This window comes from Cryptomeria japonica, chromosome 10, assembly GCF_030272615.1.
Source record: "Cryptomeria japonica chromosome 10, Sugi_1.0, whole genome shotgun sequence".
NCBI lineage: Eukaryota > Viridiplantae > Streptophyta > Pinopsida > Cupressales > Cupressaceae > Cryptomeria > Cryptomeria japonica.
In genome coordinates this window covers 271,358,306-271,373,441 of record NC_081414.1, presented here as the reverse complement: position 1 = coordinate 271,373,441, position 15,136 = coordinate 271,358,306, and the positions used below count along the sequence as shown (strand labels likewise).

The following is a 15,136-nucleotide window of genomic DNA, read 5'->3' as shown; positions in this document are numbered from 1 at the left end:
ACTCAAAAGACACATGTGTTCCCTTCTTCTAGGTGACCTTCCTTGATTGGGGAATGAAGAACAATTATGCATACATACATATGATATACATGAATTATCATACAGCATACTGACCCCGAGGAAAGCGAGGTCACCTTGTGCTTTGTGTTTTGTGTCTATTATCCTTGGGCTTATCTCACACTTGGGGGCTAAATCCTTGCGATAACGTGCTCCTTTCTCATTTCTTATATGTATCACTACCTTAAAGCAATCACCCCCGGTGAGGCGTGTGCGATCGCTTTAACGTAGGGGGGCATACATCCCGTTCATATCTTTTCAAGATACTTGAAAATTTCTTGGCAAATTTAGCCTTGCCTTGAAAATTTTTGATATCTTTCGTGCATGACTCATAGTGAGGGAACCTTACTACTGACAGTCATGGTTCTCCCTCGTGATCTTCCCTTTTAATTTGTCAATCGAAGTCGTAAGATCCTTAGTCCACTGGGGGCTTGGTGTATCTTGCCTCCTTGACATGGTGAAAGTTTTTCAATATTGTTTCCTTGTACTTTACCGGAAGTATGAGCGTACGCTTATACTCCCGCTAAAGTGGGGGCTAAATGTAGTGTCCTAAAATTGCGACACTTGCAATTTTGACTGCATTTGGGTCTTCACGATGGCGATGCAACACTGAACCTGAATCGAGACCCCGAAACTTGTTCACGACACCAAAAACTGCAATTTTCCAGCACCCTGCTTGATCCCTCCTTGCACCCTGCTGTCTCGGGAGGTAGGACCAGAGCGCCCAGCGCCCTGGTCCTTCAGGACTAGGGCGCCCAGCGCCCTGGTCCCCCAGGACCATGGCGCCCAGCGCCCTGGTCCCTGGCCCTATTTTGGGCCCAGTCTCCTATGGGACTTCGGACCTTTTTGTTTGCAAATTGGAAAATAACATTTCCTGGTCGGCCTAAGGTCCGGAAAATCAGTCTATCAACCCTAATTGGCAAGTATATAAACTACATTTCCTCTCCCATTTGAGGGAGGAAGGACATATGTGTACAAGACGTGGAAACGATATTCAAACATTCAAGCATTCAAGCATTCCTTCAAGCAATTGATCATTCTAAGTCTCCATTCAAGGCTAGGTGTTGTATTCAAGACAAGGATTCAACCATTGAAGAGGAGATCACATACTACAACATACAACATACAACAACATCTATACCTTCGCATATAAGGATACAAACATCCTTACAACAAGGTACTAGTACTTGTTTTACATTACAGTCATTTACATTTACAACATTTCTCATTTCTTGGTTAATTCCAAAACCGGGGTTTGACCTAAGGGCAAACCCCTAATCCCTAACCCCCCAATCGTCTTCGCTTTTCTGTGTGTAGGTTGCAGGTACGCGGCTGAAATTGAAGATCTGGAATCCTTGTGCAGAGACGAACAGATCCCCCTTCGTTTCGCGGATTTTTCGGAGGACCGTGTGCACGCCGGGCGCCATCGTCCCGTCAACTTTTGCTCAAATTTGCAGGACAGCGCCGTCTCGACATTTTACTACTAATTCCAGGTCCGCAGCTTCATATCATATCCCTATCTCTATTTATAAGTAAATCTTTCTTGCTTCTACATGCATTCCTAGTTCAATCTTTCTATCTACATTCTTTACAAAAGAGGGTATCCTTGCTATCACAACCCTTGAAACTCATATAGAATCCAATCTTGCATTGCGTGGGATTGGATCTTGTGGGTTTCAACCCCTCTTTTGAATGTAAAGTCCCTCCTAAGTGAAAACCATCAACCCTAGTGACTCTCCCTTCTCTCTCCTTGGAGTTGGGGAGGGGAGAACGACTAGGGTTCGATTTTTCCGCTTTACAACTATCTCACCACCTCACCTCCCCTTTGGAAAGCTCACACGCCACATTCAATAGACTGTCAATGATGACATTCCCACCTCTTTTAACATGGGAAATACAAAAATCTTGGAAGGATTTTAGTTTTTCACAAATAATATGTATGAATTTATTTAGTTTCCAACACGGGGTGTCACCTTTGATCAAGGCATTGATCACTACCTGGGAATCCCCTTCCAAGTGGACTTTCGATGCCTTCATGTTCACTACCAAGTCAACCGCTAACAACATCACTTGAGCCTCCGCCTCATTATTGGTTTCGTCCTGTAATCTTCTAGCTCCTGTGAAAAGGATCTTCCCCTCATCATCGCAGGCCACAAACCTCACACCCGAAATACCTGGATTCCCTTTTGAGGCTCCATCAAAGTTAATCTTCACCCAACCCCTCTCAGGTTTTGACCAAGTCGCTACATTAGTTCAAAGAGGATTGCTCACTAGATGAACCCTTAGAAACCCATGAATGGGTCTGAGTTTGATAAGAGGCCACCTTGCTAGAATGCAACTGTCACCCAAACTATACGGGTGTTTCACAAAATTATGGTTAACTGTCACTGAGGAGACCACTTCAGAGATAGCCCTCTCCACCCTACCACACATTCTATCAATCCCTTCCATTTTATCTGAAAAATTCTCCTATTTCTTTCTTTCCAAAGTTCTCAAAAAACAATGGAAGGCGAGACCGTCCATACACTTGACAAGACTGATTTACTGTTATTCGAATACCAGCTTTTAAGAAAATAAGAAATGTTATCTAGGAGAGGGATATGCCACCCTAACTTGCCAAGAACGAACCTCCAAACCCCTTGAGCCAAATCACATTATAACAATAAATGATCCAGTGATTCCTCCTTTTCTTTACACATAACACATTGGAATGGACCATTGAAACCCAAACGTAACATTCAATCTCTAGTCAAAATCATCCTCTTTAGAACCAACCAGGCGAAAACTCCCGCCTTAGGAAGATACTTAGAGCTCCAACATAATTTCAAAGGGCAATCTGGTTGGAAATCTGCATTCTCAATAATATTGTAGCCAATTTTGACTGAATAAGCTCATGATTTTGAGTCACGCCATTTTATAACATCATCTTTCAGACCAAGAACTGGGGAGCACTCTTCTAAAATATTGTGAAAACACATTTTTTGTTGGGAAGATAATGACAACACATCAACATCTTTCCATTGCCAAACATCAAGTCTGTTACACCGCTCTAAAAACAAGTAATCCTTGACTTTTGTGCCCCACATTGCCTCATACACCTGTTTAATAAGAGCTATATCCTCCCTCATGGATAAGGCAGGCTTGCCATCCCAAGAGTTTGTCCAACAAATAGCTTTCTCCCCATTCCCCAATTGCTAGGTGATGTGCTATGTGATCACTTTTATGCAGGACAACAAAAAATTCCACAATGCGGATCCTCTAGGAGGCTCACGAACAGTAAAAATCCTCTCACTGTCTAATGAGTCAAGATATTTGTGTTTTGAGATCTGAACCGATTTATGATTGGGTTTTATGTACATTTGCCAAATCAGTTTGGCCCCCATAGCTTCATTCAATAAGCACCACTTTCTCAGCCCAACACCTCCCACCAGACGTGGTTGACACACGTTATCCCAAGATACCAGAGAAATTTTATCTTGTTCACTCTTGCCTTTCCAAAAGAATTTCTTCATAAACTAGTTAATGCTTCTAACAATTTTTTTTGGAACTTTAAAGCACATCATGGAGTAAATCAACATTGCAGATAAGACTGATTTAAGCAATAACAACCTACCAGCCAAGGTGCGCCATTTGCATTTCCAACCTTCTAACTTGTTAACACAACTGCCAAATAATCTCTGCCACAAATGTGTCCTATTTGGCGCCCCAAACAAAGGTGTTCCTAAGAATCTCCCTGGGAGAGAGCCTGCTTTGACAGCCATGATCTTAACTATTTCTCTTTGCTTTCTAAGATCTGTAAAAGTCTGATTTATTCCAGTTCACCTGTTGCCCAGACGCTTCACAAAAGACATAAAGATTTTTTTAATAAGATGAGCTTCCTTTAGTGAGGCATCCCCGAAAAGGATTGTGTCATCCGCAGATTGTTGGTGAGTGATCGCATCAACATCTTCAGCAACCAGAACACCTTTCCACTTGCCCTCACCTCTCAACTGTTGAATATATCTACCTAGGACCTTAGCCAGAATAATGAAGAGAAATGGGGAGAGAGGATCCCCCAGCCTCAGACCTGAAGAAGCTTGAAAAAAGTCTTGCAGGCTTCCATTGACTAACACAAAAATCCACGGCCCATCAATGCACGCCTTCGCCCAATTTATCCAGTGGGTTGAAAAAACAAACTTATCAAGGACACGAAGAAGGAAATCCCAGTCCACCATGTCATAAGCTTTCTTGATGTCCAATTTGATTAACATCCGCTCAACTTTTGCTTTCCTGATAGAGTGGATAGCTTCATGAGCTATGATGATACCTTCAACAATAGATCTACCCGACACAAAGCCACTTTGTTCCTCCAATATAATAAATTTTAACAAAGGTTTCAATCTGTTCATGATAAACTTGGCGATCACCTTGTATAACACGTTGCAGAGAGAAATGGGTCTAAAATCCCCAAAGGATGTCAGTTTCTCAACTTTGGGGATTAAGGAAAGAAAAGTACAATTTAGCTATTTTTCAACCTTGAGATTAACTCTCGCCTCTTCCACCACTTGTCAGACCTCATGAAACCACATCCCAAAATTGTTGGAAGAAAAAATCAGGAAATCCATTCGGTCTCGAAGCCTTGTCACCCACCATCGAAAAAATAACTTGCTTCACCTCATAAATCAAAATGGGTTTGCACAGGACTTGATTATGATTATTTGAAATAACCTTAGGAATATTATTCAAGAGAGTATCTTGATGCTGAGAGTCTAAAATCTGGCTCTTTGAAAGTAGCTCTGAGAAAAAATCCACTGCTTCCTTGTTAATGTCCTCTAATTTATCCACAACAATGTTAGCCCTGTTCTTGATAACAGTCACCTTATTCCAAGATCTCTTGACCTTAATAGAGTTATGAAAAAACTTCGTGTTCCTGTCACCTTCCTTTAGCCAGCCTTCTCTAGACTTTTGTTTCCAATATACCTCTTCCCTGGCCAGGATTTCATTAAGCCTGGATTTGAGAGCCTTTTCCTTGTTGAAGGCTTCCAATGTCGTTCCTTGGTCCATAATGGTTGATTCCAAATCCTTGAGATCTGCTTCAACGATACTTCTATTCACAAAAATATTCCCAAACTTAACCTTGTTCCATTCCTTTAGCTTACCTTTGAGGTACTACAATTTTTTTAAAAGCTTAAAGGCCCATGATCCATTTCTCAACGAAGCATCCTGCCACCAGTAGGTAACCAACTCTTTCAATGTGGGGTCACAAAGCTACGTCTTTTCAAACTTGAAAGGACATCTGATTAGATCACTATCTAGACATATCAAAAGCTCAATGGGAAAATGGTCAGAAAAAGCCAACAATATGACCCCGACTTCAAAAAGAAGAGGTTTAGAAGCCCAATAACCCCCCGAGAAAAATCTATCTAACTTCTCCGCTATGTGCTTCCTACCAACCTATTGATTTGACCAAGTGAATGTCCCTTTGTTAGTCTTAACTTCCAGCAAGTCATTGTCCGAGACAAAGTTTAGGAACCTCGATTGTGAGGTAGTGACACCTACCTTACCCCCTTTCTTATCTCTAGAATCCAAAATAGCATTAAAATCACCCCCAAGCACCACCAAATCCCAGGACAAGTTGCTCAAAATCACCGACAATTATTTCCACGTTTCCAGTTTCAGATTAGCTCTTGTTAGGCCATAGATGTTGATCAGGAAGAAGTCACAATTAATACCAAAGGAATGGACTTTGCACAATTGCCATGACTGCGAATTGATGAGTTCCTCCACCTTAATGAGAGAAAGGTTCCAAATTATCCCCATCCCACCTGAAGTACCCACGACACTTGAAAAAATCCCTGCCCAAGACCTCTAGACGCCCAGCCACCCGACAGCCTCCTCCAGGCTAAGTTTAGTTTCTTGTAGACAAACAAGATCCAGTTTCATCTGATCCATCCCTTGCTTGATCAGATGATGTTTGTCAAGGGCATTGTAGCCCCAAACATTCCAGCTGAGGAGTTTCATTTTCCTTCAGGAAGGGGACTTCCCTTCCCTACTAAAAGTTTGGATTGACCTTTAGCATTCCCAGCCATCGCAATCCAGATTCTATTGGGTTTTTGACCCCTGGATTTCTTTTCACCAATAGCAGCTTTATCAGTTTGAGAGTCAGATTGTTGGATGGTCCGACACTCCAAAATGTCCTCTTCATCAGAAGCATCCTAATCTTCTTCCTCCTCCCAAACAGTATCATCTCCTCCATCACCAGACCTTGCCCTAGTATCATTGAACAAGTTATCGCATTGCTCTTGAACGTGCGTCTCGCAATCTATTTGTCTAACCTTCTAGGAACCCTCAATACTCGCATCAATAACATTCATGGCATCTTCAACCTTGTTCATCACTCCTTCCACTAATTGCGTGGCATCCAACTGATTTGCTAAGAGTGTCCCTCTTGTATTGTCATCCATTAATAGATCCTCTACGGTAGGTCCACCATCCCCCATCTCAGGCTCCAGGGAGGGTAAAACCCCAACATTCTGGGTATGTGATTGACCAGCTATCTTATACACCTCAGCAAAATGTTTCACTCTTGCTTCCAATGAGGAATCAACTAACTTGCCCTTAGGACCAATCAAGAAAACCTCCTTCGAGTGTCCATCCTTGTTACAAACTGATCACTTTTCCAGATGATCCTCAACCTCAATCTGCTACAGCCAACACCCCGTGTTTGTATTAATCTCTAACGATGCCGAAAGTTGGAGTTTAGGCTTCCAGCTAACACAAATTCTCGCATATAAGCTAAAATCTTCATTTTCAATAGCTTCATCCAATTTGAGATAAAAGCCTAATTTGTTCCCAATCATTTGGAAGATTTCCTCATTCCAGTATTCCCCAGGGAGGTTGTAAAGACGCAGCCAAACCGAAACCTCTTCCGCTAAGGCCTTAATAGGATTAAAATTTGGTTCCCAGTCTCTGATATAGATACCTCTGCCTCCTAAGAAAAAAGGCCCATTATTGAGAACCTAGTTCTTGTCTTTGTTGTTTTCTGTAATGACAAAAAAACAATGTTTGGCATCGTCTTGATCTCCACACTGAAAGGCCACACCTCCTCACACCATTTCTTAACACGACATACGACCGACCAGTCCCCAAGCATTTAAAAAACAAACCCTATCTCTAAAGAAAGCCATATAATCGTTCCAACTTTTGCAATCCAGGAAGAAGGACAACTTCTGGGAGTCAACAGGTTTAGGTTTTACCTTCTCAGACGACTCAGATCTCATAATCTTCTTCGACCTCCACTCCTTGTCATGGACCTTTTGCCAGTCTGTCTTGGCACTAGCCATGTTGGTGCTGCAATTGTCAGGGTTGAGATGTTGATATCCTCTGGGTCGAGGGAAGTCCCTTCTCCATCTACCATGATTTTTGCCATCTGAACCAAACCCTAACACTCTGTTCTGATCCTCCTAAACCCACTTAGGTTTCGTCCAAGCTCTGAAGCTTGGATTCGCGAAGAATCTTGGCCTGTCATTCTGCCTGAAATCTCTGAACTCTATGGGTTGCAGCCCTAGTCTCCCGCGCAACGCCATTACCCTATTTTCTTAAATTTATGGTTTGAACCAAGGATGTAAGCACTACAAGCAAGAAGCCCCACTATTTATCCAAATTGTGTAATTAGAGTTTAGATATACTAAAAGGACTTCAATTATTAGAAGTCACATGTCAAAAGGTGGTTTGAAGACTTTCTTGCATTTATTATTGAAGGATGTATTTTTATATAACACTTGATTCTACTTGCATTTACTATTAAAGGATGTATTTTTATATAACACTTATTTATCCTTCCTTTAGAGATTATTTTTGATGAAGACATTTTTTTTTATAAATGTCATAGCCCATGCTTCCTTGTATCAATGAGGAATTTTAAAATTGAGGAATATCGATTGTCCCCAATTTTCATGGGTGAAATGGAGTTAATGCATTACTTGATTTTTCACTTTCCTTGGCATAGGTGTACTTTGAGTAATCCCATTGTTAACACCACTATAACTCTAGTATTTTACTTTATATGGATACTCAACTAGTAATGATTTTCTTTATGTTTTCAACGCACAATAGTATAACCTCTTTTGAGGCATACTTTTCAACTTGACTGCTTGGAGAAATCAAAGTATTCTTCATATTCATTGGCAACTTTATTAACTTTTCATGAATTGTTTAAACTGTGATTCGATGTAAGATGTTGATGCTATGTTCAAGAATTTAGTCGCAACTTTGGGTTACGAGGATATGATCATTTCTCAAATTACTTATCATTTGATATTCCCATTTTGGAAATATGTTGCATGGGGATTTGATTCACTTGTAATAAGTACCTTGTAAAGGCAGGAGTTTACTTCTCTTTGAGAATTGGATTCTCTAGGTTAGTAATGAAGATTCAAAATTTTAGGATATTGATGCTTTGTTGAATGTATTGAAGATGCTTAATTTTAGATTTTTAGACACATATATCATTTTCCACATTCTAGGAGTTGCTTGTGCCATCAATAGTTGTCAATAGGAAATATTAAGCCTTTCTTTCTTTCTTAGAATAAATGCTAACTTCTTCTTAGCTTGATTGAGCTTCATGCGGAGTGTTATGGTATGCAAAAGTTATATTATCAATTGAAAGTACCATTAAGTTGATACTTATTATAACATATATTTGGGTTATGCCTATATGTTGTGGGTATTATGTACCCTATGCATATGGAGTTTACATTTGTTATCGAAATTAATTGTGTCAAGCAAGCCATATTTGTTTATTATTACAAACTATATTATATTGAGAAAAGTTCCTTTATCGGTTTCACCTATCCTTGTGTCACAATATATGAATTGTGCATAAACATAGACAATCATTCTCATGATTTTATCCAACCCATTCTAATTAATTTTTACATCACAAAGCACTTCTTCTCTTTAGAATCTTTGTCAACAACTTTGCATATTGGCATTCTTTCTCTCATTTAATATTTGAGTTCACATTAGTTTTTGGCATTTAGGTTTGGTTGCATAGCCCATTAAATACAAAAATATTGTTGAATCAAGTTAATTATTTGCGCTTAGAACAAATTTGAAAAGTTTAGTAAGCAAACCATATGACAAACAATGACAATGAATTATAAAATAATAGGAAAACAAATATAAAAAAGATAGCCTAAACCTATGAATGAGAATCAAACCCTAACAATAGCAAATAAATCAAGTTGCTTTAGATATACTATTAGAATACTATGCAAAAGTTGATGCAATAATAGCTAAATGAAAAAGTATTTCCTTTAGTAACACACATTTTAGTAAGGAAGGATAGTTGAGCGTTAATCAACCATTGGATCAAACATTTTTGGGACATTTTCATATATAAGAAACATGAAAAATGGATGTATATACATCCCAAATATATAGATCTTGTAGGTTTAAAGCTTAGATGGCACATTGGCTGATGGTCTTCTTTGCATATAAGGGAATATAGTGACTCAATTAGAACTAATGAATTGTATAATATTTTTGTTGTACAAATATAGCAAATAAGATGCTAAAAAAGTTGTAATGTATTTTATTAAGATGAGTTGGGATTTTGATAGGGTCCAAACTGCAATACAAAGAGAAACAAGAAGGTTACCCAAGTAGTAACCTACACTAGGTTTGAACAACATTTGAAATTGGCTTTTGAACACCTTTCTTATGATTTTGAATAATAGTCCAACTAGAACTATCTTCCAAGCATGAAGGCCTAAGAGAAGAGGGAACTCTTTTAATAGCCCCAACCAAGGGCACCACACAATTTGAACAAGAGGGAGAACTTGCATAAGCATAACAAAAAACATTAACAATTGAATTAGAGTGAGGATTTGAAGAATGACAACTAACAACACAATTCGAAGAAGGGGGCAAATAAACATTTCCATTGACTTCAGGGTCTGGACCAACAGTAGGCCCTATGAGAACCAAAGAAGGACTAGGAGAAACAAAAACACAATCCTCCAACTCACCATCATCCATAAACATAGTAAGGTGTCGAGGGAGAGAATTTCTCCACCAAGAGGAGGAAGACAACTTGTGAGAACCACATAGACAACCAACAACTAGATGCCCAATTGCAAAGCAATGCCTACAACAAAAAAGAATACCCTCAAATTCAATCATCTAGGTCCAAGGGTGATCATTTACCTATAAAACAATCTCACTAGGAAGAGCCTTTGACAGATCAATGTCAACCTATATTCAAGCAAAGGAAGTATGAGAAAGTTGGAAGTAGTAGGATCTACCTTCACAAACCTATCTAAAGCATTCCTAATTGTCTCATAGGCAAATTTGCACTAAAACTATAAGGGGACATAAGGTAGTCTCACCCAGAGAGGACATACGTTATAATGTTTGGTACAAATATAACAAGTAAGATGTTAACCTACTTTTCATAAACTTTGTTTGGTGTTTTTCAAAATAAATTAATAAGATACCATATTCATGTTCTATTACCCAAAATATTTTTAATAATAATTAATTGAAATATCATTATGAAATTTTAAACTTCAACTCCACAAACATCAATTTATATATAATTCTCAAACATCAACCCTTCTATCTTATAGTTTTAATTTATGTAGATTTTTAAATTTTTTTTTAATAAATTATCAATATGGCCATAGTAGTTATGGAACCCAAAAAAGCAAAAGTTATCATAGAGAGTTAAACCCCTTCACTCGAGGTTTCCCTTGCATAATTGTTTTCCTTTTTTGGGTTCATCGATCCGTGCGATGCCAATCGCACGGTGGAGACTTGGGAAAAGATAGAGCCACGGATCACAAAAGGATTTAACGGTCCCAGATTTAAAATGTTCGAGCGGGAAAGGAATTCAAATTTGTGAGACCCAGCGGATATAAAGCAGCGGAATGCATTCAGACAATTCATCAGTTCTGTTCTGGTTCAGTTGGAGAGCGCCGTTGAAGAGGATTTTCTTTGTGATTGAATAGAGAGAAAAGATGTCGGGACGCGGAAAGGGTGGAAAGGGGCTGGGCAAAGGAGGTGCAAAGAGGCACAGGAAGGTCCTGCGAGATAACATTCAGGGTATTACCAAGCCTGCCATTCGCAGACTTGCAAGGAGAGGAGGCGTCAAGCGTATTAGTGGCCTCATTTATGAAGAAACCAGGGGAGTTCTCAAGATATTTCTTGAGAATGTTATCAGAGACGCCGTCACATACACTGAGCATGCTCGCAGGAAGACTGTCACAGCTATGGATGTCGTTTATGCTTTGAAAAGGCAGGGCAGGACTCTCTATGGCTTCGGTGGCTAGAATTCTTGATCCCCTTGTTCTAATTCTATGGTGTCTTTTGACACCACCGTTTATTGGAAGTTTTTAGGCTCTGCTGTAGCCAGTAGCTTTGTGTTTTTGTAGCTTTTATTTCCAGCCTATTAGGGTTTGTGGTTGGGGATTTTAATGTTGGGGCCATGTGTTTTGTAATTTGTTAATACTGCAATTTGGAAAGTGTTCTCTGGTAAAGACTTTTAATCTGATATGGTATAAGAGAATGATTTGGTATTAACAGGTTGGATTTCGTTTTGTGAGCAGCCTGTTACAATACAGACCATTGCAGTTTGATGTTTAAGAGGTATATTTGATTTGGAATTGTAGATCTACTTGGCTTTGAGGTCTCATTTGTGGATTCTTGTAATCTGATTAATTTAGGGATTGAATCATCTTTTGGTTAGCCATTGTAGTTTGATGTTTGTGAGGTGAGTTTGATTTGAAATTATAGATCTGCTTGGCTATTAAGTCTTATTTGTCGATTTGTATGATCCCAGTAGGTTGGGGATCAAGTCTTCTTTTGGTTACGTTTCACTTAAAAAGCATGGATCTGATCGAACCCCTAGGATCTAGATGTGATTTCATAACCATGGTGCTCTGAGTTTTGTAATGTCTGTTACAATTTAACTGTTCAAAGCTTTGTTTATTTAGGGTTTGATTTGTGCTTTTATGATCTTAAAGACGGTTAGAAGTTGGTATTAATGGAAAGCAAAACCCTAAGTATGAGGCATGCAAAGCCATTTTTGATGGATGATGTTTATTTTGTAACGTGATACCCTGAAATTTAAAGTATCTAATTATAGAATAGTGATAGATGATACATGAAAATGGACATAAATCAAATTGTTACACAAGATTCATTTGGATAATTCCTTTTAGGTGATAGAAAAGTTTATTTAAAGATGTTGAAAATTAGTTATTTATTTTGTAGGGCTGCATTTTCTTATTGTTACAATTTATAAAATTATCTAGTTTCATTTTAAGTTTTATAATAAATAGTAAAAAATATTACAAGAAGCTATAAATGGTTTAATATGATGGATTAAAATTATGATCTTAATGTTATTACATGTATTATATATTGCATGTCATATTTTAGGATGTTGCAAGATGTTTTTTGAAAGCTTCAAATTCTTATTTAAGAAATTGCAATTCAAAAGTAGACAATTTGTGTTCCTTAATTACCTTGCATTATGCACATTGAAATAATGGGAAAATTCCCAACATGTCCAATCTAATGCTTGTTAAAGGTTTATTTGTTTTAGCTAGCAAAAAGAAATCCTTACTTTGGAAAGATACAATGACTTCTAATAAAAATTAGAAAGCCATGTTTTATTGGGGTGGAGAAAATGGAGACTTTATAACCATCCCTAACATTATAGTGCCTTGTTTTTGATGTTTATTTTAATTCATAACTAAATAACTTGTACACTTGTATGTCTACATTGACTTTAAAAGTTTATGAACATTTCAAGATATGGCTTTTTTTTGCCATAAGATCTTCCCATGTGAGGTGGAGAAGATTTAAGTCACCTAAGGAAATTAAGAAATATAGATGAGATTGGTTCATATTGTAATGTTTTTAGGCTTTAGGTTTTGGATAGCTATCCCTAGGTGGATTTAGTTTTGTAGGTCTTGTTTTAAGAAATGAGTGGTATTTTGTTCTTCCTATGCAAATTATTTGAACATATAGAAGACTTGAATTGTTTTGGAGTGCAACAAACATCATGTATATAGGAATTGCATTTAGGACAATTTTTAGGAGTGTTCAATTTGCATGTCAAAGTGAGTCATTTTCTTTATCATGTATTTATTTTATTGCAAATGGAAGAAATGAACCTATTGCCAAAATTCTTTCTTTATTGGACTTGAGAAGAGGAATACCCAATAATTTGCAAGGTAAGAAATTTGATTAATAACCTAATAAATTAGTGATTCTATTTTTAACATGAGGTTGAACATTCTAGGAGATGATCTTGGATTTGTTTGCATTTACCACTTGGTTAGAGAATGAACAATAAGAGATCATGTGATGAGTTACTTGAGTTTCATTAATAGTTGCTTGTCCAAAGAATAGTGTCATCAACAAAAAGAGCACGAGTGATTGTGATTAGATTCTTATTTATATTGATGTCTTTCTAATTATTTATCTTGTTTTGAGAGTAGTGATAGATTTACTTAAAGCTTTTGCCATAATGATGAATAAAAATGGAGATAGGAGATCACCTTGCCTAACTCCTTGAGAGGAATGAAAATTATCATGCAAAGTTACATATATAAGCATTGAGGAGGCATTCAAGACATTAGACATTATCCATTTGCATCATCTATTACTAAAGCCAAAGTTTAATAAAACTACATAGAGGACAAGAAAATAATGTGGACAAAGCCAAGTTTTGGCATGTCGTTTGTCATGACATATCATTTTGGCATTATGATCTACAATTGCTTGAGGACAATAAATCTTGGGAAGGGAGGATTTGTCATGTCCCCTTTTTCTAATAATAGAAACTTATTAAAAATAGTAAATTCCCATAGTCCCAAAATAGTATGTTCTAGGTCGACAAGACAATTTGAGGAAAATTAATATTAATTTAATATCTTTTTTTTTTGATGAAAATCATATTTCTCAAGCAAACAAATATCAAATTAATTTCATCTTATGGTGGGAATTAGTTTTTGAAAAGTTTCTTTGTTATCTTTGGGCATTTTTGGATCTAGTGGCTTTATGGCTGTTCTTTATGATAGTTGCCAAAAATGATTATTTCCTTCTCATTCAAGTTTCCTCTATTTTGGGTAATGGGGGTTTGGGCACCAAATTTGATTTCAAAATTATTCTAGGGTTCAAGTATTATTTTGACTCCATTCTCAATCATTCACCTTGTTATTTTTTGAAAAGATTTTGCTTTCTTTTTAGAGGTTGGTAAACTTGTGAAGGCAATCTTTAGGCTAATAAACTATGGATATAGAGGGTCAAGGGTCTCCAAGAGAAATCTCACCCAGAGGTTGCCATTATACTAGGTTTTCTCATTTCCTTGTTTTTCCTAGTAGATTGTGGGAGATTTTCAAGAGTTTTGGAGTGAATAGTTCATATTTATTTTTAAATTTTTGTTGCTACTAACAATAGTATTGACTGCTCATTTTTTTTCTATTTATCATTTAAGACATGTTCATTCAATAATATAGTTGAGGTGTGATGGGTGAAGTTACTTTCAAACTGCGTTGTTCGATAGGGCCCACTGGCATCATTTCGTATCAAGATTTTGAATAAATGTTTGCAAGAATCTATTTGTTGCAATAACCTATATTATGACAATAAATAACTCATTATTATCTTTTGCAAACTTTTACAATCAATCATTTATCCCTTGTGTGAAGTTATTTGCATTCTATGTGTGTATGTTTAGCTAGTTGCTTGGCCATCTTTGAGTGGAAAAGTTTGATTCTAAAGGGTTTTAGAATTATTTTAAGATTAGATATTATCATTCGCAAGGGATATTACACTTTTTGGGCATTGTTTGGGTCTATTTTTTCCCTTCTTTCTCGTGTTGGGCTTGTTTTACGTGTCTTTTGTAGTTGGATTTATTTAATCACTTTCTTTGGTGAGGCCTTTGTGGTTGTCGTTTCCCCTATTCTTGCTTAAGGTTGTTGACAATAGGAGGAGACATAAGTAGAGTGGAGCCTTCTTCTTACGATGGATTTCAGTGGAATGGTTTGGTGTGGAAGATTATTGAAGATGGGGGTTTGGCTCTTTA

The 15,136-nt window shown here is 37.5% G+C and overlaps 1 protein-coding gene across 1 annotated transcript; it reads left to right on the top strand.

The window, feature by feature from the left end:
- Positions 1–10,981: 10,981 nt before the first annotated feature.
- Positions 10,982–11,793, top strand: LOC131035474 (histone H4). Its single transcript, XM_057967177.2, has one exon. The coding sequence runs from the start codon at positions 11,058–11,060 to the stop codon at positions 11,367–11,369; it is 312 nt and encodes a 103-aa protein (XP_057823160.1). The 5' UTR covers positions 10,982–11,057; the 3' UTR covers positions 11,370–11,793.
- Positions 11,794–15,136: the final 3,343 nt, after the last annotated feature.

Excerpts from the sequence above, each read along its gene's own strand:
- LOC131035474 (XM_057967177.2), top strand. The coding sequence starts at position 11,058 with ATGTCGGGACGCGGAAAGGGTGGAAAGGGGCTGGGCAAAGGAGGTGCA.